The following is a 27,384-nucleotide window of genomic DNA, read 5'->3' as shown; positions in this document are numbered from 1 at the left end:
TGGAAGGTCGAAGTTATGGAGCGAAAACGTTCAGAAAAGCTTAAAGCAGATCAAGTATGTATATCTAATAAATGAAGGTGTATTGACAAAATAATTCTTTACTCTTTTACTAAATATCTTGCTACGTGTATAAAACTAGCACTGTTTGTTTCAACTTGTATTTTCAGGTCATTGTGTTATAACTTTTCAGTCCTGTTATCGGACACAACATTGTTTTGTGTTTGCCAATATGACGGTGTTTGTTTTTGTTTTGTAGACGTGTCTTAGTAACTGGAAAAGTTGTTGCATGCTATATTGTCCTACTTACAACCTCATTAGTCTGACCTGTTGAGTTTGATGTCACAACTTAATAAAATCCTCAGCACTTGTTTTGTCTACATTTGTGACAATCCGTTTGACAACAAGTATAAACTTCTTGATTATATATTTTGCTTGTTTTTTTTTTGGTATTCACTATTGCCTCAGCTCTAATAAGGAAAAAGGGTCTGCTACTATTCGGTGCGTCCGATTCGGTGAGTTCCTAACCTTTAACCCCTAACCCCTAACCCTAAAACGGCAATGATAATTAGGCTACGGTACCCAATAATTTAAAAAAAAATTGAAAAAATCCCCCGTTAAGGGATCGGACTCACCGAATCAGACTCACCGAAACGGGCCATTCCGAAGTAAAAAACGCCCACAACTTCTCAAGCCAGCGATTCAGTTTTTTATTTTTTATATTGATTTAATATTTGAAGACGTTGAATCAACAGTATGAAAAAACGACTGATTTTCTGGTTAGGTCACTACACAAGTTTGATCCATCTTTTTTTGGTTAGAATTAATTTTTCAGTTAATTATTTTCAGCACACAATTTGTGTCATCAGGCGTCTTGAAACATGTTTAAAGTTCTTGAGAGTAACATGCTCTCCCAGGCAGCAAAAGATTACGTTTGTTCATCGTTTTTTCGTGTGACGACGTTTGACAAATACAACTTTTGCTGGCTGGGATATTACTTTTATGCGTGGTTGGTGATGTAGACTTCACAGTGCAATTAGACGTGATTAATGAACGTTTGCGTTTTCATGTCCTGCTCTGGCATTGCCTCTTGTCATTAGCCAGTTTCCTCTGCATAACTAGAAACTGTCCATTATTAGTGCACTACCAAGAAGGCTTTTCTACTGACTTGCTTTTTATAAAGAGTCAATAGTTAAATGTGCTCTTTGAGTGCCGCTTTGATAATATCTTCTTATCACTTTACCACCGGAAGACACATGTAAAGGTTAATTTAATGTTGATCTGGAATGCAAGGAAGGTAATCGTCGTGTACACCTTTATGCATGTCGCCTATTGTCTTGTTAAAGACACAGCTGCATGCTTTTGAGAGCGATATCGAACCGGTGGCTTCTTGAGTGTTGTACCACAACTCTCACCACTCGGCTATGTAGTCGAGGTTTGTCACTTATTGCCAAGTTTTTGCGAAGAAAAGCGGTACCCCTATATTGTTTACTATTTGTAACATTTATCCTGCAGTCATTCTTGACCGAACTATAGCAACAGCAACTTTTGCTGAGTATGTAAGTTGGCACTAGTTCTTACCTTCAGCCCACGTCCAAGTATCCTGTCGACGGAAGTAATTGATGATCGTAGCAAGAAAGGTGGTTATTAGAGAAACAAATTTGAAAGCTGTTGCAAACATAAAATAGTTACAAATTTTTGAAAAAAATCACTTTTCGTATTTTTTTAGTATTTTGGGTAGGCAATAAAAAAATTTCCACACTTAAGATAATCATCTGATTCTTTTATGCTCTTCGTGTCTCATATTGTGTAAACATCCATGCAGGTAAATACAGGTGGCACCGGTGTACAATAATTGGTTGATGGCAGTGCATACAGTCCCACCTGGATACGTTGTTATGCAATTATTCTTTAGGTTGGCTAAGTTGCTTTGAATAATTCATGACAATCACTTGTTATTGAGACGACGCGTTAGTTTTCATGCACTTAAAACAATGTTTTATTTGCATCAAGAAGTTAAACCTTTCTTGGTTAAAATGTAGTTTTTCCAACTGCTGCTGGTAAGCTGTCCGAAGCGTTGAAATGGTCCCACGGGTATCACGATGCTTGGAAGAGACTTTCAGGTTTTAATTGTTCCATCTCATGTGGTGTTTGGCCATGGCGGTCTACAGATGAAACCATGTTTAGACAATACGACTTTGTGCGAACCATGTTAGCAGATTTTCCGTCTTGTATTTATTGCCGTTCATTGAGTTTTCCTGGAGTTACTTTGATATGCTACCTCCCAGACATCAAATCAATCATTTTTACATTGATTCAACGTCTGCAGACGTTGAATCATTGTAAAAAAAAACCTTGATTTGATGTCTGGGTCGGGCTTACCATCAAAACGTGTGGAGACTTCTGGTCAAAATCTGAATAGCGACCTCGTTCGAATGTCGCTGGTGGAACATGAATGTATAACTGTTTCTTAAATAAAAAGTTACATTGAAAACCGATCGCACGGTAGATACTCGTACGTTGAAGCCAGTTTGAATGATTTCTATAAAATACAAATTACACGGAGTTGTAATTGCACACAAACTTAATTGTACACAATTTACATGCTTTGTAATTGTCTCATTGCCAAGACATGCAGTGTCAAGGACCTTTCATTGATCACTGTGGTTGAGAAATGCTTGTCTGAAAAAATGGTTTTATTTATTTTTGTAGTTGATGTAGTTAGGCAGCTACATCGTTAAATCTGCGTTAATATGTCATCTAATTGTATACTCAAGCCAGGGCTGCGATTTTTGCCTTTTTCGGTGACGAGGTCACTCGACACGCGCCATCACTATTCGACAAACGCCGTGCGTTACGGAAAAACGAAAAAAAAAAAAGGAAAAAAAAAACTGAGAAAGGACTAAACGTCGTCAGGTCGAGGAACAATCGGGGGTGGGGGGGGGAGCATCACGTGATGCAATCATCAGAGTGCTGACTTACGTAAACTTTCTTGCTCCAGGTAGCCTACTTCAAAGCAAGGTCTAAAAGCGACGCTTCACACGAGAAACTCCCAAGGCGTCAGCGCCGCCATTTTGAACACTGCGGGAGAATGCTTTGATCGAAGTTCCAACGCCTGGCATCAAACATTTCGCCACACACGTTTTGTGCTATTCGACACAACGGGTTTCTTTTATAGATGAAATAACCTAGGCTACGTTGAGTTGTGAACGTCTATGCCAGTTTGTATTTCGCCGTTTGAGCCAATTAACAATATTGCTCTGGTAAAATGACTGTTGGATACTTGCTATGACAGTTTTTCACATGTAGAAAACAGCCTAGTTTCCGACCAGACGTTCAGAAATACAGATGAAAAAAGCCACTACTTTTATGGAAAGGAGTTCTCTTCCAGAACATTTTGAACACTGCGGGAAAATACTTTGATCGAAGTTCTAACACCTGTCATCAAACATTTCGCCACACACGTTTCGTGCTATTCGACACAACGGTTTTCTTTTATAGATAAAATAACCGAAGTAGGCTACTTTAATTGTCAACGTGTTTGCAAGTTTGTATTTATGTATGACTAATGCACTTGTTGTTCCAAGATTGCAGAAATGTTTTGCAATGTGAATAAAGAATAGTAGACAGATAAGTAGACCCACTAGAAGGGTTTCTGTGGTAACGTAATGGGCGATTTTGCACTTGCATTCTCAAAAGCACACAACCCAGCTAGCAAAACCCGTCGTTTTTACATTGATTCAACGTCTGCAGACGTTGAATCGAAAAAACGAGACGCGAAAAATATACTAGAGTAGTCTATCACGACCACACTGTTTGATTTATTGCAGTGGTTCTTAACCTATGGATAATTACCCACATGTGGGTAATTTCAGAATATCAGGTGGGTAATCACCTGAACCAGAGTATTCAGAATTATAGATGTAACAAACAATTTCACAGCTGTAAGTGGTAAAGTTGCTTTATTACTTACACTTTTTTTATGCTTTGAGTCCGTTCAAGAAACCAAACAAGCACAATGATTTTTATCATTTTTAGAATTGTTTCGTCATAGTGATTTATTTTCTCATCACTTTTGTCGCCGGTTTTGTGTATTTGTGACATAATAGTATGATTTTTCTTGTATAATCAGTTCAGTTGCAGTAGTTTTATGAGCAAGCTTGATGGCTGCGTTGTTGTTTAGAGTTGTTTGAAGTATTATATTATATATATATAGCTAAGTGTACATTTAGAGTTCGCGTTGAGACGAGCGAGCTATATACTTTTGCAGATGAAAGCTTGGAAAATTCTTAGGAATAATGAGGAAAGCCTATCCAAAAGTTTGCTAAAAACGACTAACATTATTGACTATGTTCCCTTCTACTTATCTCTGTGAATCAGAATTTTCAAGTGTTGTTGCTTTGAAATCAAAATCCCGAAACAAGCTGTTAGATGTGAAGTCAGATTTGCGTTGTGGAGTATCTAAAATCGCACCCAATATTGCATCGATTGTACACAAAAAACAAGCGCAAATGTCCGAAACTATTGATGTCGTTCTTTACATTAAATGTTGTTTTTGTTGAATAACGCTGTTTTATGTTTTTAATACGGCAAAATAAATAAAATTAGATTTTGGGTAATGGGACTTTGATCTGGACAGAAATGGGTAATAAGGGAAAAAAGGTTAAGAATCCCTGATTTATTGTGATGTAGTAATACCAAAAGTAGCGATACGCACGCTGTTACGTTAAATAACTCAGGGGGAAAAAGTGAGTTAATTTTGGGTTGATTCAACGTTCGAGTCAGCACAAATCTATTTAATTTTCCTGGCGGGTTACCTTGCTTACCCAGACAGCAAAAATCATCATTTTTACATTGATTCAACCTCTACAGACGTGAAGTCAATGCAAAAATAACGAATTTTGCTGCCTGCGTAACAATGCCCAAGAAGAAATTTACGTTTGTTTTACATTAATTCAACATCTAGCGACGTTGAATTATCATAAAATAACGTTAATTGTTCAACCAGGTACCGGTAACAAATTAATATCTCACTGCGAGATGATCGCCTCGATTTACGTTTACACTTACATAGTTTCGGCACAATTGAGATACTGCGAGCAACCACGAGTCTGTTTGATAAAGAACTAGCTGTCAGAATCGGAATCATCAGATGCTGTATCGGAGGATGAGGTTGTCGCGTCGTCACTGGAATACTTGAAGACGCAAAACTGCCCGTTCATGAACGCGCGATGCCATATGATCGGAAGCATTACTTTACTGCCAAAGAACCATTTATGATATAGAATTTCGTACTACTTTCATAACTGGACCCCGTAGCTTTTCTAATTCCGATTTGTTTCCGTCGTAAAATTCTTTACAAATTTTGCAAAATACCACACTAACTTTTCCTTCTGTTGGATAATAGCAGGTAAATTCCACTTTTTAACTGTATCTTCTTTCACGATGATTTATATTCGCAACGACACCGGTAAACAATAAGCATTCGACGAAAGAATAACTTTTGCGTAACAATAAGCCGGTATTTATAAGGTTGCAAACTTTTTACAGTTCACAAGAGCATTGTCAGCGCATAAAATAGCTTGCGTGATGCTCTGGGCTACCACTGTGTGACACGCGATGAAGAAGCGCATAAAATTTCGTTTGATTAAACATTAAAGCATACGGCAATTGTCGCCGCAATCCAAGGTGTATTGATTTGGCGACGGTAATGTTTTTGCCGTCGTAGATGGAAGCTAATTTCGAGGGCTGTATACATGTCCGGTAGGTACATAACTTAGCGCTTGATACTCCTTTGCAATCACTCAACCAGCGTGCGATTAAAAACTTAAAGTAAGTGACTTTGATACCACACAACTTGTGTGGTACGGTAACTCGCGGCCAAACGCTTATAATATGACTCTTGTGACGTCATATTACTATTCGACAAACAAGCGTAAAATTTTTGGTCGTTCGACAAGAAAGAAAAAATCGCAGCCCTGCAGTCAAGTCTACAATGTCGGGTAGCATTAGCTTGTTTGCAGCGGATATGATCGTTTAAAAAACGGCTGCTGCTGCTACGGCTTTTGTTATAAACTTACAATGTAGTGTAAGGTTTGCAAAACCGTCAAGGCTTGAGTGATTTGTATTGGCCGTCATGATGTCCGCTTATGACGTATGCAAATATAATCATAGCGCGTGCGTCACCTCTAATCTGACTAGATTGCTATTTCTGTCGATGTTTCCTGCCCGAGACATGCCATGTTGCCTTGTAATTTATAGCGCCCAAGAATATAATCTTAGAAATGAAGAAAATTCTCTTTAACGGCAGAGAAATACTATGTTTCGTTGTACAAAAGGACATATCTATTAAGCAGGAGTTGTGTTTTTTATATTGTTATCACATCGCCTTGCGACGTTGAAACGATATAAAAAGGACAACTTTTGGTAGATGGGTATATAACTACTATTTCTTTTTACGATTATATCACATGATCTCTATATTTGTGGTCATAAAAGTTGTGCTAGGCGGTATTCCTGCCGTATTTCTTAGTACTAATGTGTGCCAGTTTCGTTTGTCATTTGCCGTATTGTTAAAGTTACGGTAGCTTTTAAGTTTATGGTTTGGTTCAAATACAGTAGTTTCATTGCATTACCAGAACCAAGAAAAGATAATGGTGGTAGGCAAAGCTACCATGTCATGTTCATATTTTTTAATAAATTTTATTATCTTAAATTTGTCCACCTGTGGCATTTCGTGTTCCCTTGACATTTTGTCCTTTCACTGAAATGTTTGAAGATCAGCCCAAAGTTTGACTTCCTTGCTTCCTTTACTCCTTACCAAAGTTCTTATAAACACGCGGTAATAAAAAAAATTAGCATGCTCATCACACAGAAGAATACGATAAAAAACTGTGGAGTCTCCTGTTTTTTTCTTAAGTAGTCATGCATGGATGTTGGACGACTAGAGAAGCCCACTACGATTTGCAGGACTTCGTTGGTTGGTTGACCGGTGGCATAAAGGTTTATATCGACTCCATGCCAGTGAAATTTTTTCAGAAATTTGCTTCTTTCATGTTTAGGGCAAATACCCGATATCAATGTCAGGCCCTAGTGTGCAACTGATACAACACACGAGCTAAAAACTGCACTTTACACAAAGATGTCGAAATAATGCAAAAATTACGTGTTTGGCGTGGTTTAATATTCATATCACAAAAATTTGTTACCTGCAAAGTTTTTCCCTAAACTACTTTGATCTAAATTCACCCTCAGATTCCAAGTTGTGATATAAACTTCGCTGTTGCCCTGAGGGTAAAAATGATTTTTTTTTGTTGGTTAAAGTATTGTTGTGTAGGTCAAATTACACCATGTACGTCATACATCATGTGCTAAAACTGTTTAATGGCAAATATAACTTCCGTACCTTGACCTTGTTTTACATTTTCGCAACGAGGTAATTTTTATCTTGTGTCAGCACTGAACGATTTTAGTAAAATTTGTTCGATTTCATCAAATCGCTGTTTCACCGTGCGGTGAGAATTTTAATATCACGTTCAGTTAGGTGGAGTTGGAGAGCATATTTGTATGTCATCTCGCTTTGTTTCCTTGCAAAATTGTCCGCCTGCCACTTTCCAGACCAAGGCGTAGGTTCAAGTCCCAGTATCGTTTTTTTTTTTTTATACACGTGGAAACAAACATCTAATATTTATAATAATGCTTGTTTTTATATAGCGCTGTATCCATCGCAGAATGCGTTGCTCTTCAGCGCTTTACAAGCAGACAGTGTCAATGCTGCCGTATAGAGGAGCAACCGAGTACATTATTACCCGAATCCATACCATTGCTCAGTGCCAAGCAGGAATTAGATTCAGTACCATTTTTAAAAAGTCGTTATTATGACCCGACAGAGTATCGAATCGATTCAGAGGCAGACGCACTAACCACTAAGCCACCGAGCCGGTTTAAGTCCGTTTATTTGCGTCCGAAGTAAGAGTTTGTGATAAAGATAACGCAATAAACCAAATGATTGTGTTGCAAAAACGTCTCGTAGTTCATGTTGACGACCAGTGACATTAATAACCAGTCATAATAAAAATAATTTACATGTCACTAGTAGAACGCAAAATAGCGTCAATAAATATTCTTCTAAATTGGCCATTTTCAACCACCTGTAGCAGATCTTCCTGGCTGTGCTCTACAAGGAATCGAACCCAAAAAATTGTGCTGGTCTTCCTTGGTTTCGTTTGCTTTTAATCAGTTTTAATAATTAATAGGAAAGCTTCATTTCATTTTGACCAGTAACAGATGTTTAACGAATGTCCAAATCTCAGTATTTGTCTCTCTCAAGTGTTTACTCGTTAATAATAGGCTTGTTTTACCGCTATTGTTATCATCACTTTCGTTTTATTGTTTGTCAGTTCATTGTCAGCATGATAAGAGGTTGTTTTGTTTATTTTGTCACAATCTGGACTCCCTGTCTCCGTTGTTTAGATATTCCCGAATCCGTTTCATGACAGGCAGTTAATGCCAAGGTTAATTTTCACGGATGGGAAGACCGGCTGAGGTGCAGAGTTTTTATACCGTTTCTTTGCACTAAATGCGAAAAGCTATTTTAACCGCTTGCGCATCAAGACGTTGTTGATTCTTTCAAACTTGCGATGCTGTTCTGTTTGAAAGAAGTTTATTTTCTGCTGGAACTCCAAGACAAATTATTGCAGCTTTCTTGAGACTTTGGCGTCTTTTTTTTGATTGACTGACTTGTTAATACCGGAATGGCCCGTTTCGGTGAGTCCGATTCGGTGAGTCCGATCCCTTAACGGGGGATTTTTTCAATTTTTTTTTTTTTAAATTATTGAGTACCGTAGCCTAATTATCATTGCCGTTTTAGGGTTAGGGGTTAGGAGTTAGAGGTTAGGAACTCACCGAATCGGACTCACCGAATAGTAGCAGACCCTATTGAGTGTTGATACAGCCTGCATATCTTGTAAACCTGTTACATAAAGTCTTATCTTTTAAAATATTTGGGTTGTTGTTTTTGTACCTTGGGCGTACTTAACTGGAGAAAGGTTAAGAACCCCTGACAGAGAGGAACACACAACCAGGCTATTACAAACAATGAATAGCGTTGATGAAACGAAACCAAAAAAGTAAAACTGCCAACAAAGAAGGAAAGAAAAAGCGAATTGAAATGTTATTATTCAACAGGCATTTTCTTGTTTGCATTGGCTTACACCCGGATGGTTCAAGATTTAGATTAATTGGACGGGAAGGCAAGGAAGCCAATCTTCGTGTTCACCTTCAGGCATGCCTTTTAAGTGTCTTGCCACAGCCACATGCTCTTGAGCGGTGTCGAACCGGCACCCTTTCGATTGCCGTCCAGTCTTCTCACCACTCGGCTATGCAGCCAACAACGCATAATGAAACTGTTAATCGCATGATTAGCTTTCTGAATGTAGCAGTTTTTCTACTTTTTAATGATTACAAACCGTCTTGCCTGATTTTCCTGTCAAGTACAGTGGCACATGGTGAAATCCTTTTTGTTGAAGTTGCATTGTTAAAATTATTCAATTTCCTGCTGAGCAAAACGAGTGTACTGACGGAATTAAATATTGTAACATTTTATGAAACTATTGCTGAACTACCCAGGCCAAAAAATTCGCCATTCTTACATTGATTCAACGGCAGACGTTGAATCAATGTAAGAATGACGGATTTTGCTGTCTAGGTAGATTTTACATTTCTGTCAAGATTTTACAATAATCGGTTTATTGACGATTTCTGTGCCGGATAATTATATGACATTAAAGTAAGTGCTAGGGATATAATGAGAAGGTGTAGTTTGTATCACCTTCTTTGTAATAAAGGTTAACATAATGTTTGGTTGCTTGAACGTATGTTTTTCCGCAAGCAAGTCTATTTATTTATTGAGGTCGTTCGTGTTTTACACGAAGTTATATTGGCCACTTTGTGTCATTTTCTTAATGAACTTGATTGTTGTCACATACGTAAAACTGATTATACTTCAACAAGGATAAAAATATACAGAAAGACCAAGAACTAAACGAAGAATTTATTCCCCCATGGCCATTAGTCATACACCAGTTAGCTGGGAAAACGTTGACTCAAAAATTGCTGGGTGAAATGTTCAATTTATAGTACGGGCTTTATATTTGTACTAATGATGGTCATTAGTGTCGTCATAGGGAACGTATTTAACTCTGACAATCTTGTAATGGCCATACTTAAAACAAATTAAGGTCTAAAGTTGTAGGCCTCATGTGTTAAGTTGTTCCCGTATGAAGTCAGTTATGAGCCGAATTAGTTTCAGTTCAGTGAATTTATGTTTCTTATGTATGGGAACTTGAAGCTACTGTGTTGCATCTGAACCCGGATTAATTTTGCTTTGCGTTTCACATGGGTTACCATCACTTCTTATTGCATTCTTGGAAATGAATGTGGAAGCAGTGATATAGGCCTAGGTTGTTGAAGTCGATTTTGGGAACCTTGTCAAAAAGTTTGGTGTTACTATTTTTTTTTAACATCTCATGCAAAATGAGACGTTAAATAATAAAAACCATAATAACACCAAACTTTTATTCAAAGTTCAGAACAGATTATGCAGATTTTTTCAAGTTCAGGACAGGCAGTAGAAAGTCAGGTCAGAACAGCTTCATTCAGTGCTGCCCCTAGCAGAAAAAATCCGTCATTATTACATTGATTCAACGTCTGCAAAGCAAGGGATGTTGTATACAATACATCTCGTCTGGTGCCTGATAGACGGGACTCAGTTTATTCCTTGTTCTGGATTCACAAGCTCATGTCAGGTCTAAGGACGCGAGGCTCCGCTTTTCCGCCCACATTAGAATGATCAAATCTCGATTCCACATTGTTTACACTTCACTACAAACTTGTTTTCAACAAAACAACTCAAATTAATTTATTACTGACTTTATCACTTCTATATGAACGAAATAAGTGAAATATTTTGTAAATCAGAAAAAAGTGACCCTTCTAGTTTGGCGGATAAGCCGAACAGCAGATGTAGTTTTGCATCTCTTTGCTTCTAAAATTTGAATCGCAGACCGTTGAAAGTAATTAAACCTTGAATGCTGGAATTCAACGTAAAACGATCAAAAACAAACGTACGCAAAGAAAGTAAAAATAAACGTTTAATCACAACTTGCTTTCTAATTAGTGTTGTTCATTCGCAATTCAAAAGTTGTACTGAAGAGAGCTAAATGCTCGAAATCCGGATATACAACAAATTCATGCTGTGTATGAATTGGAATTAAAAGCGAATTGAAGTTCATCTGGTCCTTTGTCTCCATTCATAGAATTTGAGCATACGCTGACGACGACGACACCACCTTTGTATAGTTTTCAATGCATCATCAAGTTATTTTAGTTCTGGTATATCCGGAGTTTATTGATTCCAGCAGTCTTTTCCATTGAAGCGCCACAGGGTCATCATTAACTATTACTGTGTCTACTGGAGGAATCAATTAAATGGTATGAACTTTATTTGAAACTTGTAGAAAGAAATTTTTTTGTAAGCAATTTTGCAAAAAGCTTGTTTTCAAGCTGTCCTCATTGGACCTTTTACTCTGTTGCTGCTTCTGCAACAAATCAACCATCATCATCTATCAATGTAGCATCTTAATCAGCAAATGATTTTTTACGTAGATTAATGAAAAAAAATGGGCTAATCTGTTGTTTAGTTGAAGACCTAATTAGTTTCGCTTCGTTTTCTTTCGTTTTGAAGGATCAGCTTTGATTCATGTACCTATTGATCATGATGTTTGTAATCCTTCTACTTCAGTTTAATTAGAGTTGCGTCCAGGTGGCTACACTTCAGTGTTGTTGCAGTATACGGTGAAAAGAATCCTAATGTGTGTGGTCTGTTTTGCCTCTGCATTTTAATTAGTGATTTATTTACTTAGCTATACTCAGAGAGCCGATAATTTGGTCTGGTGTCTTCTTCTTCAACAGATTGATCATGTTTGATCAGCTGTGATCTCCCTTATGAACTGCCTCCATTTTGTTCTGTCTTTTGTTTTTATTAGTGTTTCCGGCATGCTTTTTATTCCTGTAATTTGCTTGATATTGTCAAAATATTTCATTTTTGTCGTCCTTTTGTTCGTTTGCCTTGCACCATCCCAGTCAACATTGAATTTTCCAACGAGTTGCTTCTTGCTGTGTGTCCGAAATATCTCAATTTTCTGAGGTTAATGTTGTTAATGAGACTCCATTTATCGTTTATTTGTTGGGAAACAAATTCATTTTTTTTTCTTCTATCCAGCTGATGCGTAATAGTCTTCTGTAAGCTATGTCTTCTGTCTGGTGTAAGCTAGCTTTTTTGTGTAATAGGTTTTTAACTTTTATACAATCTTTTCGACTGCAGTTACCAAGGTTTCAAAAACTACACCCCCTTTTAGCTTGATCAGTGTAATATATTTGTATAATGGAGTGCTTTCTTTTGATTCACCTGCAGGAATAAGTTTTGACACAAGTAAATTTTCAGCATCAGGTAATGGCGACGGCGTTCTTTTCTACCAAGCAGTAGGAAAGACGAGACGTCAGTTATACGTATTACAGATGCAGAGTGAGGTTATTTGAAGAACTTGATTGTAAATTTGTTGGTATTGTGAAAAATTTCTTTGTTAGTGATTACGTTGTTTACAAAACTGAACTTTGCACATTGTGTGGTAGCACTATCTTTTCCCGGCTGCAAATTGTGTTTGCATGTCAAGCTTTCAACACTATTCAATTAGTTTCAATTCATGTCATCACATGCTTTTAATGCTGATGTATATTTAAATGAAAAAAGTTGTAGCAATGCATATGCGAATCGGCACTAAAATGTTGAAAATAGCACCTAAATGGTTATTGATCCATGAGAAGTTTTACAGTTAGTAGTGTGAATAACAAAGCAACACCCGCTGTTGCGCCTGGTGTTGCAAGATTGCTTGTAAATCAGTGTGACTTGCCTACAGGGATTATTATGTTTGTAACTTCAGAGAGCATTTACGTTTAGGTTGATAGAGTTGAGGTGCTTTTGCTTTAATTGTTGTTGAGGTGGCATAATAGAGTTTTGAAACCCTCTGCTAGAAACAGCCTAATCCAATCGTTTACAGACGTTGAATCAATGTAAAAAAAGACATTTGCTGTCCGGGTCGCTGCAATGGCGGTATCAACTTGCCAGTCGCCAATGGTTTATCAATGTTTTGTTACCAAATGCAATAATTTATAATTTTGAAAATAATTGTCCTCTTAAAACAGCGCTTTTCGCTCACTGCTTGGACAATTAAAATCAATTTGTTTGCTCAAATAACAGTTGTTTTGCGTGGCAGGCTACCGATTATTTTTCTTCCAGACCTTTAATCCTGCTTTAAGTTCTCACATCCTAGCACTCGAAGTTTTATATTTTGGTAATTTGCAAACATTGTTGGAAGTTGATAACTAGAGTTGAATTATTGAAATGAGATTGCTTCGCAATAGCCAGGTCAGGGTAAGTTTGAGAGTGGAAAAGGTCCGCTAATTTTTTGGCTTATCCTGAGAAGGAGGTTGACATTTTTTTTCAAATCTTAAAATTTAACCATGATGTACCGTAGCTCTAAATTAATTTACCCGTCTGTATATTGTTGATCAGGGTTTTGCTGAAAACGAACCCGAAATGTTTGGTTTACTTTATTCCCAGCATACCACTTTGATGTCATAGTGGTGTATTTAGTTTTTGAGAGAGTTGAAGAGCGGATAGGGCATTGGTTTCCCAATAATGCAAACCCTGGTGCGGCACCTTTCTCATGCTGGTTGTTGATCAACATTGCTTTACCCAGGATGTAATAAATTGGGTTTGCATTGTTGCTGAAGAATATGCGGTCCAGAGAAAAGAACTGGCTACCCTTGTTAGTGCAGAGTATGGTACCACCCAGTAGCGTAGCCAGTAATTTTGAAAGGGGGGTTTTGACGACCCAGCGGCGGGGGGTCTGGAGGGCCTCCCCCAGAAAATTTTGAAAAATTTCTTTGAATTTGAAGCATTCTGAGAGTCTTTTCAACAAAAATGTGGTTACGAATATTCCTGTAAAATGGTGGTGTCTGGTGGCATAGCAAAAGGATAAGATCATGTTTTCTTCGGCATTTTTCGGAAATAAAGCTAAGTCTCTATGTTTTCTTGTTGCTAATTCCTGGCTGAGATGTTTGGTATTGGCAAAACTTGCTCTTTTAATGCAATTTTGTTTAAAATTAGGCATTTTTTTTAGACTGAAAGCATCAATCTCAATATCGTGACGTCACACGCGTGCCAAAGGGTAGGTTGTAACCCCTAACCCCCCCCCCCCCCCCCTTGGCTACGCCACTGGAACCACCTTTATTGTCGTTTTCATGCCCAGCTGCTGTCTAAAATGGCACCAAATTCCTACGTCCACGACATGCTATAAATTAAACTAATGCCTAAATTACCCGACTCCAGAAAACACCAAACTGGCATACGCCAAAGGGAATACGTCAAAACGCGAGCTACAAAAATTTCCATCCTGATAGACCTATCGATCCAGATTGATATGACACTGGCTAAACGGAATTCTTCGCTGGTTTGCTTTTCAAGTTGTATTTCGTGGAAGTAAGTTTTTGCAATGCGGCGGGAGTGAAATAATGTTGGTCATGTAATCGGAGAATAAAAACACCATCATCCTCATATCTACTACGTAAACGACTTCTACATGCGTTGTTGTTTGTTTCAATACTGTAGTAGACACTTTCTGTATGAAGCACTTAGATTTGTCCGAAGCTATGGTGAATCAGTCTTTGAAGTCATGAATAATTCCAGACGCTTGGCTGTATTTTATCAGGTCTTTTGAATGTTTCCTCAGATGCAATAGCGACTGTTCTTGTCAGGTTATTGGTGAAAAATACAAATTTCACCCTGAATGATGAAATAAGCTGACAATTTTTCTAGAACTCATTCTTCACCCGATTTTAACGATTGTCTGGTAATTCAACATCACTTGGCGTTGATTAAATGTTACATGGACAATTGGACATAAGGTGCAGAGTCGTGTTGTTCGTATTGGTTTAATTTCTATTACAATGGTTAGGTCTGCCTAGAACTAGATATACAGTCCAGGTTCACCAGTGTTCCTTATAGACTGCAGGTAACTGAATAGCGGAAATGATGTAATTGGTTCTTTAGGCTTGCATAAGAAGCAGATAGCTTTTTCAGACTGGCTAGTTGTCATGGAAACAGTAAACAGATGGTTTGCAGCAGATAGGTTACATTCAGGGTACAGGGAATGCCTTGACGTTCAGTCGAAAAATGCTAATCTGCACGCACTGCAGCTGCTGTGAGACTTTGCTGCTACAATCGATTATTCCATCTCGAAGATTAGGTTTTTTGCTTCACGTTTTAATTAGTAAGTCGACGAAAGCAGGCAACCGTGTGACCATTTTACGACATCGTTCTAAGTATTGAAATACACATTATTGGTGTTAGTTAATTCAATAGAGCACAGAAAGATAACGTCAAATGGTCTTGTGGTTTGTCTCCAGTGTTTTCTAGCCAAGAATGAAAGTCAGACAAAAATGTGCGTTTTAAAAAAAAACTTTGTTAAGTGTTGTTTATGGAGATTAATCATGTGTAGAGGTAACTTCAGGTGACATGAAAGTAGAGATTATTGGCAATTATGCAACCTACGCAGCAAACCAGTCGTTTTTACATTGATTCAACGTCTGCAGATGCCGAATTGATATAAAAAAAAACGATTAATTTGCTTTTGGGAGGAATATTTTAACTGCATTTTTGGTTTTGAACCATATTGAAGGCAGCATTTCTGTACAACTTTCCCATCGCATTATGTTAATTTGAAAAGGCATTGCATGAAATGTCTGTATGCCTGTCCACTCAATAGAGCTGGCGATGCGTTATGACTTCTCAGCAGCAAATCAGTAGTTTTTTGCACTGATTCAACGATCTGAGACATCAAATCAATGTAAAAAAATGACTGATTTGCTCCTGGGATTATGTTGATATGACGCTTTGATATACCTGGATATGATGGCATTACGCATCGTGTGTTATTCATCCGCTTCTAGAATTAGGTGTGTGAGCAGAGTTCACCTTTGTTTCCTGGCTTCCGTTGTTTTGTTGTCAAGAAACGTTGCAATGATGTATTATTGAAAGGTAGCTTGACTTTTGTGTGGGACGGAACTCCTGTGTTTTTAGTTTTACAGCTCATTAGAAAATGCCCACGTTTGCGCATCAAACCAACAGAGTTCAGACATGAGTTGCAATAGTAGCAAGTGTTGATGTTCGAATCGATTTTGTCAATACTTCAACGTGCACTGACGTTGATTCACAGGCTTTTTGGTTTTGTTAAGCTGACAAACGTTGTCTCGTGGCTATTGGGAATTCGCAAAAAATGTAGTTTAGTTTTTTTATAAGATTGAGTGTTGCGACTTGCGAGGAGTCACCCCAGGATGCCAGTGCAACGTTTAGCCCCCCAGTACGAAGGAAATGATCTGATGTTTTGATCAATGTCGTGTTAATTTTCTCAGATTATTGTCATCAGCTGTAGTTATTACGTTGTTTATTGTGACATAGGTTCTTGCTGAATACTTTTCCAGATAGCAAAATCCGTCATTTTAATAATAATAATCTTGTTTTTATTTGCGCCCATTGCGATAGCATACAGTACACTGCGATCGCAGATGCGATACAACAGACGACAGGAAGCAGCGAAGTGGCATATAGTCTTCGAGTCAGCTGCTCCCCTTATTTTGGCTTGCCATTAAGTGTCTTTGCCGAGACACAGCCGCGTGCTCTGGGGCGGTGTCGAACCCACGTCCTTTCGAACGTCGCGCAGACGTTCTCACCACTCGGCTACGCAGTACGCAGCCGACATTGATTCAACATTGTAAAAATGAAGGATTTTGCTGTCTGGGACCTGGAAAGTAGCCGCTCATATATCGATATGTTTAGGTCAACTTTTAAAGTAATATGTGTTTCACTTTCATCATTTTCTCTTGTCTTCAATCGCACTGCAGTATATGATACTATATGACTTTGTAAATTTTATTTTGTATGTTATTCGCTCTGAGGGTGCGCATTGTCATGGTGCACGAAACGTCAGTGAAGCAATAAATCAACTTGTTTGTCTTTGCTTTCACTTTCACTTTTATCAGATGAATGTTAAAACTAGTGCTAGAAACGATATGTTCTTGCTCTCTTTTACTGTAGAATAGATTGGGTCACAGCTGTCTTGCTGTGCGGCCAGTGAATATTTTTTAACTTTTAATTTCTGCCTGTTTGAAAGGAAAGCAATCTGTTATTGGTTTGATTAATGTAATCATATTTCCGCATCCGCAGACATTCCTTGCTGACTAACTTCATTCTTGTTTAGTTGTACTGGTTTGGGAAAGATGTTATAAATCCCAGACAGATTAAATCGACCATTTTTGCGTTGATTCTGCAGACGTTGAGTCAATGTAAAATGGCGGATTTTGCTATCTGGGTCGATCATGGACTGACAAACTTTAAGTAAAAAATGTTTAATTTATTTTTATTTACATTTTCAAGAGCAATAGACCAATAGTGTCACCAATGGTAACAACTGCCCACAGTGCATTGGGAATTATTCAATTAATTCCTTTCATAGATGCCTACTTGGAAACTAGAGTTGCTCAAGCGGCTACAAACAAAAGCTGAATTGAACAAACACAAAATCGCGGAAGAAGCCAAAAAGAAAGAAGAAAAATTGATTCTGGATGAACATATATTGAAGGTATGCTTGGTAACATTTAGCTGGTCAGTCTACCAAATGCTCAGTTATTTCATTGACATTGGTTTAAGTACAAATGACGTTAGTTTTGTAGTTTTATTTTGACAATAATATTTCCAGATGAAGCAAGGACATGAAACAATATGCTTCGTTCAAACTTCACAACCTAAGTTACTGATAGTAGCGTGACTTTTGTTCCCAATTAAACCGCTCAACATTTTATTAAACATTTTCTGTTAATCAGGTCTCAGATAACGTGTTTGTGCGCCAAGAGCTACAGCGTAAAATGTCAGGCGGTCAGATAGTCCCACACGACTCCAGGAAGAATGACGTATTCGTGTTGCCCGGTCGTCACATTATCAATAAGGACAATATTGTCATCATTGAACAGAAAGAACACAAGGTAGCGAAAGGCATGGTGCAATGAGTGCGCAGTCTAAACTTCTTCATAAAATTTGGGGTATGAAAAATTGCTTCCAAAACCTCTTTTGTTACATAAGCTCACAACCAATTGAAATTGAACTGTTCTGTATTCAATTCACATTCAGTTTGTGCCTTTGTGGCACTCTAAAAATTACTTTGACAGTGCTTAACAGATGTTTTATAATAATTTGGTTGATGTCTTACTGAGAGTACTGTGACAATCTACATGAAATTGTCTTCCTTTAAAGTTAAACATAACCCAGGCAGCAAATCAACTGTTTTTTGCATTGATTCAACTTCTGCAGACGTTGAATCAATGTAAAAATGGTTGATTTACTGTCTGGGAAGTACAAACTCTCAGAAATTTTGCGACATAAGTTGTTTTTCGCCAATGACAGAATGTGTAACAGTTATTTTTCTGTCACAGGAGAAAAGAAAGTTTTCAAATGGAGAAGTCTTAGACGTTGAGCTTCCAATCCCCGGTATAGTGAGTAAACTGAAGGGAAAATTTGCATTCAACTCTGCAGCAAATAAGAGCGCTGGGAGTATGTCAACTTCCGCAATGCTCAATTCCACAGCCCAAGATCGATTGAAATCGAAAGGTTTGTGGATAATTTTCAGCCTAAATTTCTGAATGAATATCCATGTTTTGCTGTATTGTGAATGTTTGACTGTACTTTTTAGATGATAAACATGATGCTTGATATGAATTAGTCATTTTTCGTTTGAGCAAGTACAATTATGAATCCAGTTCACTTACCGAGATATTTTGGCTATTCGTGATATTTTGGCTATTCCTCATCGATTTAATTTTTTTTTTAGAAATCTTCAAAACCGAACATACCAATGAACCGTCCACTGTTACTGTCTCCTCATCAGTTGGTGACTTCATTTCAAAGAACAACGTTCCCTTGCGGAAACATTCTTTTGAAGAGAAGCCATCAAGACCCCGACTCCCATCCTTGGAGTTAGTAGCTCCTAGAGGATTTTCTGGCCGAGGATCTCGACATGGTTCGATCTCGGAGACAAACAGCAGAACAAAACCTCCTGCAAAGCATCCTGATCCTCTTCTTACGGTTGCTACAGATTTTACAGATGTTGCGGTGGATGTGACATCGTCACATGCCTCCGACAGTCCAAAGGATAAGAGAATCCCATGTTTATCTGCGGATGAACATTCTAATAAAGATGATTGTCTTCTCAAAGGTGATTCGTCTTTCCCTTCTAGTAGCGTGGACGTTTACGAAGCCAAGACGGATGACACTGTCGATATTGAACTTGCAGTGGAGACGTTGATTTTGAATTCAGTTGATACTGTTAAATCACTTCCTGCGCGAAATGAGACAAATGAAGACAATTTTGCTCCCGTGGCTTCAAGTCCTAATGATGCCCGCCTTCCACAACACCAGACTCCTCCAGAAGAGTGTCCAGTTGTTCCCGAGCAAGCAGTCCATCAGGTAGAGACCTCTACATCAGTTGCTCCTCCAGCTCAACCACCTCTTCCTGCATCAAGCGACAAAGAAAACATCCCTGAAATACCAGAGCGTCGTACAGCATCTAGAGATATTGCTGGAAAAGATACCAAGTTGCCAAAAACGGCTGATGCCCGTTATTCCTTGTCCTCCAGCAAGATTCAAAACATCCTGAATCTGGCGCAAACAGACACGTGTAAGATCATAGACTTGGGTCATACTTCGATGGACCCTTCGCTGTTGAAGACGAAAGCTGCCATTGCTGCTAACGAGATTATGAAGGAATCAAAAACGATGTTGATTATTCCGAAGAGTAAAGGCCCCAACAGAACTGCTTCGTCTAAAGCTGGCAGCAAAGTGACGACAAAAAACGTCGGTTTACCGAAAGATTCATCTCCCATTGATGACAATGTCATCGAAACCCCGAATCCAAAGTTAGACAAAAACAATAGAACTGATATTTCAACGCCAAATCCAAGTGAAAGCAACGACGCTAAAAACTCGGTTTTAATTTTTAGCGGGTCGCCGAGAGTTTGTGCATCACTTTGTTCCAATGCCGCAATGGAAGAAAAGTCCGAGAATTATCCTCCTGAACATATGTTGTCTTCTCCGGTTCAAGAGGAGAAGAAGGTACCAGTTGGGATCATAGATTCCAAGGATTCAACGATATCTGAAGAAGGAAAAACCAACAAATTGCAGCATCATCAGAATAATGCTTCAAGCTCCTCCCTCGCCAAATCAACAAAAAATTCTACAAAGTTTGTTGTAAACGGCTCCAATCGCTCTGTAGCGACGAACAGAGCTCCATCAAGTAACGATGCGGTCAAATCCCTTTTTGGGTCAAAGTTGGGGAGCACTGCGGCTTCAAACGCTTCAAGTTTCGGTAAAAAAAGTTTTGTGATCGATCCCCGAAAATTCAAAAAATCTTCCGCACAAGCTGCTGCTACGCCGGGAAAAGCTGCGTCTGCTACGGTAAGGAATATTTTATTGCTGTTGCAATAATCCTAAACATACTTCGCTGAATCCACAGACCTCACCGCATTCGTTTCCTCAAGCCACCCTGTGAAGAAATTGGTTTAAATAAAAACAGGCTATAAACTTTTTTGATGCAATATAGAACCTATTCAAAATTATGTTTTCAGCATCAATGAAATTACATACTTGAAATGTAAGTGTTCATAATAATTTCTAAGATGAATTCTAACTAACTAAGTAATACGTTTTCCAGAAAACCACATCCACCTTAGGAAATGGCAACACTATTGTTATTACCCCAAAATCACAATCCAGCGCAAGAAATGCCGAGCTTGTGAAACCGGAAGTGACGTCGGGGCCAAAGGGCAAGCGGAAGTTAACTGTAGATCAAATCACAGTGATAGGAGGATACGTGAAGTTGGACCACAGCAATCTATCGAGACCGAACAAAATCCGCAAAGGAAACGTAAGTAGAAGGAAGTTATTCACTCGTATATACGTTATTGCGTTGATGTGTATCTTGTGCAGCTGCGTCGCCGAGGAGGTACTTTTGGACCCAAACCCAACAGTATTTTGGGGGCCCGTCACCTTTTCAAGGGGCCCAGGAGTTGGAAGAAACCACCGCGCATTCTATAAATATAGTGCGTTTTTCTTAGAAGGGTCTTGACTTGGGGCCCCGAGGATCTCATTGGTACCTGGCTTAAATTATCCTCTCAACGGCCCTGATCTTATAACAAATTATTAATTATACTACCCTGATAGGCCTGTGAGTTCACCACTTGCCGAACTGGCCGAGGAGAAATAGGGCAAACCATCCCTGGAAAAACCTAGAGTTCCAATACTTCTGCTTTGGGTCAAAATACCGGTATTTGGGTCAAACAGATCCCCCAACGGTTCACCTTTGAGTAAAATTGCCGCCTTGCCGCAAACGTTTAAGCAGTCTGTTCCACCAAGAGGCTGGAGCATGGAGCAGAATGGTTGAAAACATGTTGCTATTGGTATCTGGATACTACTAGTACTAGACCACTGTTTTTTCAGTACATTTCGCAAAATTTTAAAGTTTTCTATCACAATCAATCCAAGCTCTGTAACGTTTTGATTTTATTCTTTGAAGTTCAGTGGACCGGTTCCTTTGGCCTTGACTTTGACCTTTGACTTTGACCTTTCTCTCTGCACCTTCTCTCAACCTCGTATTTCTTACTCTATGATTTTCACAACTTTTGTTTCTGCCTTTCATTGAGAGATGACTCATAGGATTATACAGTTTACTCTAAAGTACCTTACATTTTGAACTTTTGGTCGCTTGTTGTTTGCTGTCTGCTTCGCCAGCAAACAAAAAAGACAGTTCTTCAGAACGCTTTCAAAAGTCTAAAACTGTTCAACGAATAAAAATAAAAATTAGTGCAATAATTCGTATTTTTTGTTTTCAATTTGTTCTGCTATATTCAGAAGGAATTGAGTTGTTTTTTCAATTCTATCTTTATTCAACCTTGTCAAGGTGTGCGAGCACGTATGCGGTAACTAGTGGATTTTGCACTGATGGGTCCCGCAATACATGTACGCTTTTCATAATAACTCACTATGCTGCATAATGCATATTGATCGCGAATTTAGGCTATTTGAATTGTCTTCGGTCGCTGATAGATTTGGACCTAGACAACATATCAGTCATTTTTTATTTTGTAGACGTTGAATCAATGTAAAAAACGACCAATTTGCTGAATCCGGGCTATTTGGATTGTGTTTGTGACAGTAATGGAATTGTGTCCTAGACAGCAAATCAGTTCTTTTTTACATTGATTCAACATTTGCAGACGTTGAATCAGTGTAAAAACGACCGATTTGCTGTCTGGCAACACTTCATCTTTTTCCATCACAGCACGTGAAGTTCGACGCCTCTCACCTGGAGTCTGTGTATCAATACCCATCAGAGGTCTCACTCCTTCTCGAAAACATGAACTGTCAATCGAACACTCGGGTTCAAAAGGTCACTAATCACTCAAGCGTAACCAGTAAGTTGTTATTCATATTTAAAAATAAAATTACTTGATTGATTGAATCTTTACCCCCGGACTGGAAAAGCTTCTTCCAGAGCTTAATCATGGCAGTTTCGCATACTTGTAGAATGTAGAGGCTTTGAATCACTGACGCAGGCCCGGTCATCGAGATTGAAAGAGTGAAGTTTCCGATTGTTGAAGTCTTGTTGCAGGGGAATTATTTCATCCATTAGATGCCGCTGAATGGAGAGCAGTTCTTAACATGCGTTGCTCAAGTGCACACCTCGAGAGTCGAACCAGCGCCGCGTGATCTTGAAGCTTCTTCTTTCCAGAAGTCACGCACTAACCAACTGAGCTACTTGTGAGAACACTGAAAACAAATGGTAGTCGAACGTGCATAGTTGGATGGATGCAGCACATGTTATGGAATGCAACTACAAGGGATAACTTCTCTGCTTTGAACTCTTCAAATCTTTCACTTCATGCCACGAATCTCCCTTCCATATTATTATCTCTTCCACACTTTTAGCCATAAAATTAAAAACTGGCTACTCGAAAGGTTACATCATACTTTTGTAATTTTATGTCTACATTTCCTTGCAGATCAAAGACAGATTGACAAATATTCCCCCAAAGATCTTCTTGCTATGAAGGAAGCATTAGCAGACGAAGATGACGACGATGAAGACTCTGCTCCTGCTTCCAGGACTTCAAACAACCAAGAAAAAATAAAAGGAGCTAATTCTTCCGATGTAAGTCTTAAGGAGGAAAGTGCGACTGATTGAAATTCATCTTTCTCGAATAATTCTGTCTTCTGGTTCGTTATAGTATTGGTGCATTGAATGACCCCGCCTCGAAGTACTTGGTTTTGAATGGCCACGAAACCTTACGTCATAGTCTTACTGATGTTTTGTCTTGAACAATAGCTGGGCTACATTTTTTAATCTTCTTTGTCTAGCCATCAGTCACAAGTGCGGTGAGTACACAGTATGACGATTGACGAATATTTGAACCAAATTTCAAACTAATCTTGTTTTGTTCCACCTGTAGCCATCCCAAATCCTGTTTGCACTATCAGAGATGCAATATCCTTTACAGCAGGATGTGATGTCAGTATTTCAAGTATGCTTTGTTTAAAGGTGAAACGTGTTTTCAAGCTAGAGAATTAGTCTTTTTTTATATAAATTCAACACCTGTAGACGTTACATTATTGTAATTGCTGTCGATGTAACGAAGACCTCACTTGCTAGACAGGCATTTAGTCAAAGTCTCTCACTTGTTTCTTGAGCTTCATGGGGTTTAACATTGTTCTGATAAATTTGGTCTTTGCAGCTGACTAGATGGCCAAATGGTCTTTCGCTGCTCCAAGCTTATCCGATTAAATTGTTAATCACTTATGCGTTACTCGATGTGAATTGTATTTGTGATGTAAGATTTCTGTGTACTATCAGAATCTGATTGGCGAATACAGATATTTTTATTCTAAAATTCTTTTGGGTTTAGTCAAATTGTGTTTCAATTAAAATGTCTATTTTTTGCGATGTTGTGCATTGCATAGCGCAGTCATTCCGTGCACAATTGTGCCATTGCGTTCATACTTCTCTTTCTGTATTGTAGGCTTTTCAATAAAGCTTTGTTTTCTTTTTATTGACCCTCCGTAGAAGGAAGTATTAAGCTGAAGAGTTAATTGAATAAATTTTTATAGAATACTTGTGTTTTTCTTCACTGTTGTCAAATTTGCACAAAAATCTCTTAGTTTACTTTTGATTTTACATTCCTGTTTCTGACTGACCAACTATACCAAAATTAGACGTTACCCAACGTCGCGGGGTATGTGATTTTTTATCATTTTTCTTTTATTAGTTTGTTAGAAATCAATTTTATTTGTGTTGTAAGTTTTGTTGCGTTCTGTTAGTTGAATACGATGATGGTGAAATTACACAAACATCAGTTATGTTAATTATTTATAGGCTCAGGTTTCTGACTTTTCAAAGCTGCCGAGAAAATTTTGTATATCTTGAATGTCAAAATGCAATCTCAGCCGTGTGAAAACTGGTGTTTTTTCGTAACACCCGATATGTTAATTTTATGTTTTTGTAACCCAACGGTGTGTTTTCAATATATTTAGAAACTTCTTTGTCAAGTTTGTGTAACATACACGTTACCTTCTATTTCATAACTTTCCCCAGACAGCAAAGTCCTTCATTTTTACATTGATTCAACGTCTGCAGACGTTGAATTAATGTAAAAATGACGGATTCTGCTGTCCGGGACGGATGTTGCTTTTGGAGTAGCATTATTGTAGTGAAGTGGTTGTGATGCAGAAATAACGTAGTGTTTAAGCGTTTTATTGGTGCACTTTACACAGTTTACTGAAGCGTGATAGAAATTTGTTGTTTTTACGTTCTGTCGTATTTAGGCTAATAGCAAATATATGCCAATATTGTTTACAGTATATCTAAAACCTATAAAAAAAAATTAGGATATTACTGGAGTGTTTATTTTGACTCGACAGAGTAACCGTAGTGAAGACCTTGTAGTTTCGTATTAGTGAATACGACTTCCCCAATTCTTGCGTGATGCACTTATATGTTTTCGTTATTAATGTTCACGTATAATCATCGGTTAAAGGTTTCTGATGGACCAAACCACTTCAAGTTAGTCTGGTGCAAAGGTGCCCAATGTTTTTAACCACATGCCGCTTTTCGAGGGTCTTGGCGGCCGCATTAAAATTTTCACTCATTTTTTCCTTGAAATTCGGTCTAAGCTTTAAGATTGTATATTCTAGGCTACAGCCCAGACCAGAGGGCCGCAGATAGATTGCCGCACTGTTGGCACCGCTGGTCTAGTGCTTTGCACACGTTATGTCTGACATATTGCCAGCAAACACGTTTAACTGCCCAGTCAAGACCCACACTTGGGCAAAACTTGTTTCATCAAACAGTGTTGCCCACTTCACACGTGATTCGTCTGTTCTGTGAAGTCGTTTTTGTTGCGTTTTAGTTCGCTTTTCTGAGCGGCCAGACAATGTTGTCGTGAAGCAGCTAATCTCGTGAGTTAAATTTCAATTGATATTTTTCAGTGTTATTGCTACCAAAGTGTTACGGACTATGCACCGGTTTCTACCCAGACAGCGAATCAGCTTTTTTTAAAAACCTTTTTTTAAACGACTGATTTTCCGTATGGGTAACAATTCGGCTTCGTACGCTTAAGATAAGTTTTACGTATTATTACGTTCGACTGTGCTGGTATGTTGTTTGTTGGAAGCCAAGTAATTATTTCACTATGCCATTTTCTTGCTTTTCCTCACCCCTCCTCTTATGACACAAAGTATGTTGTTCTGCATCAACCTACACAACAGCCCAATTAGTAAAGTTGTTGTTTTTGCATCTTTTTATCGTTTGCGATGTTGATACGATTTTAAAAAGAATGTGACGATTTCAATTGCCCCCCCCCCCCACAATGTTACATGACATTTTAGTAGTCCGTTGTGGATATTTGCTCTTCTTCAAACACTTGCTTTAAAAGAATGTGAATGGTTGTGGTTTTATTGAAAGCTATTTCTTTGATAACTTTGCTCATACATATTTGTGCTTTTTATTGCACTTTTTCTTGTAGCTTTGCTCTTTATTGCCAATTAGCGGTGAGTGCACGAAACATTTTTTCATCACGTGAGTTTCCCAAGATCTAGGAAGAAATTCATTTTCTTGTCTATCCTTTGGGTTGTACGAACTGTTGAACAAATACGAACGGACAGACTTTACTAATTAGACCTGCATTTTGTATGCAATCCAAGACCAAATGACCAGATTATCAACCACCATTACTTTTCTATTGTGGCTTTCTCATCTGGTATGAGCCTTTTTTTTAATGAATGACTGACAGGAATTTTTCCGCTTTCGTGTCCAGTGTTTCTGCTAATGTCGCTGATAGCCCATTCCACCTCATCTGGCACAGAAACCCGACCTTAAGGTGGCTATCTTGAAGGTGTGGCCTGATTTATCAATAGTTAATTTTGTTACAAATCAAGCTACTCTTGTTAGCCATCACTAGACGTATTATTGGTATTTCGGTTTGATGTATTGTGTTCATTATTTGTGTGTGCAATTAAACAGTGACCGAAATTGTTATACCATCGGTTGGCAATTTACGTCGTTTTACGTTGTTTCAATCTCAGCTGAGCTTCATTCGACTCGCAAATGTCTAATGCCTTCAGGTTGGGTGAAATTGAAAGCAAGCGCAAGCGCGTGACTCAAGATCAAGTGGCGCTGGTTCGGCTGTCGGTGTGCGTAGACCAACGCATTTTAGGACTGCTCTCCATTCAGTGGCATCTATAGTGGATGAAACAAATCCCCGGGAACAACAGGAAAATTCAATAATCTCGGTAACCGGCCCTCTAGAAATAGGGAAAAGAAGCCTCTAGAAATATGCGAAACTACCAGGAATCCCCTATAAAGGTTTTGTCGGTCGGAGGATAAAGATCCAAAACCAACCAACCAAATTATAGAGATGTGAGGATGAGAAATTATTAAGTCCTTTATCGAATGAAGATAGAAGGCGCCATACTCGAGTTTAACCTTTGTTTGGGATCATCAGTCGTGCATTTTCGTATTGTCTTGAGCGGGAATCGAACTTCCAACATAATAGAAATTGTGGACATCCGTCAGTCTCGTTTTCCGATCCTAAGTGGGACAAGTTTTGCAACAACACAACAATTTGTTTGCTTTCATTGAAGACAGACATGAATAGAAACAATTGGGAAAAATA

The 27,384-nt window shown here is 38.4% G+C and overlaps 1 protein-coding gene across 2 annotated transcripts; it reads left to right on the top strand.

The window, feature by feature from the left end:
- On the top strand, positions 1-26,751 carry LOC145765504 (uncharacterized). Of its 2 annotated transcripts, none has more exons than XM_082577333.1 (8): positions 1-54; positions 17,628-17,753; positions 17,995-18,153; positions 18,601-18,775; positions 18,996-20,617; positions 20,874-21,086; positions 22,500-22,632; positions 23,221-26,751. In XM_082577333.1, exons 1-8 carry the CDS (start codon positions 16-18, stop codon positions 23,400-23,402), a joined length of 2,649 nt encoding a protein of 882 aa, XP_082433459.1. In that variant the 5' UTR covers positions 1-15; the 3' UTR covers positions 23,403-26,751. The 2 variants fall into 2 exon arrangements, with proteins under 2 accessions (XP_082433459.1, XP_082433460.1); XM_082577334.1 differs by lacking the exon at positions 1-54 and adding an exon at positions 15,266-15,386.
- The last annotated feature ends 633 nt before the right edge of the window (positions 26,752-27,384 follow it).

The sequence above is a fragment of the Aplidium turbinatum genome, chromosome 2, assembly GCF_918807975.1.
Source record: "Aplidium turbinatum chromosome 2, kaAplTurb1.1, whole genome shotgun sequence".
NCBI classification, from domain to species: Eukaryota; Metazoa; Chordata; class Ascidiacea; order Aplousobranchia; family Polyclinidae; genus Aplidium; species Aplidium turbinatum.
This window is presented reverse-complemented; position numbering and strand designations above follow the sequence as displayed.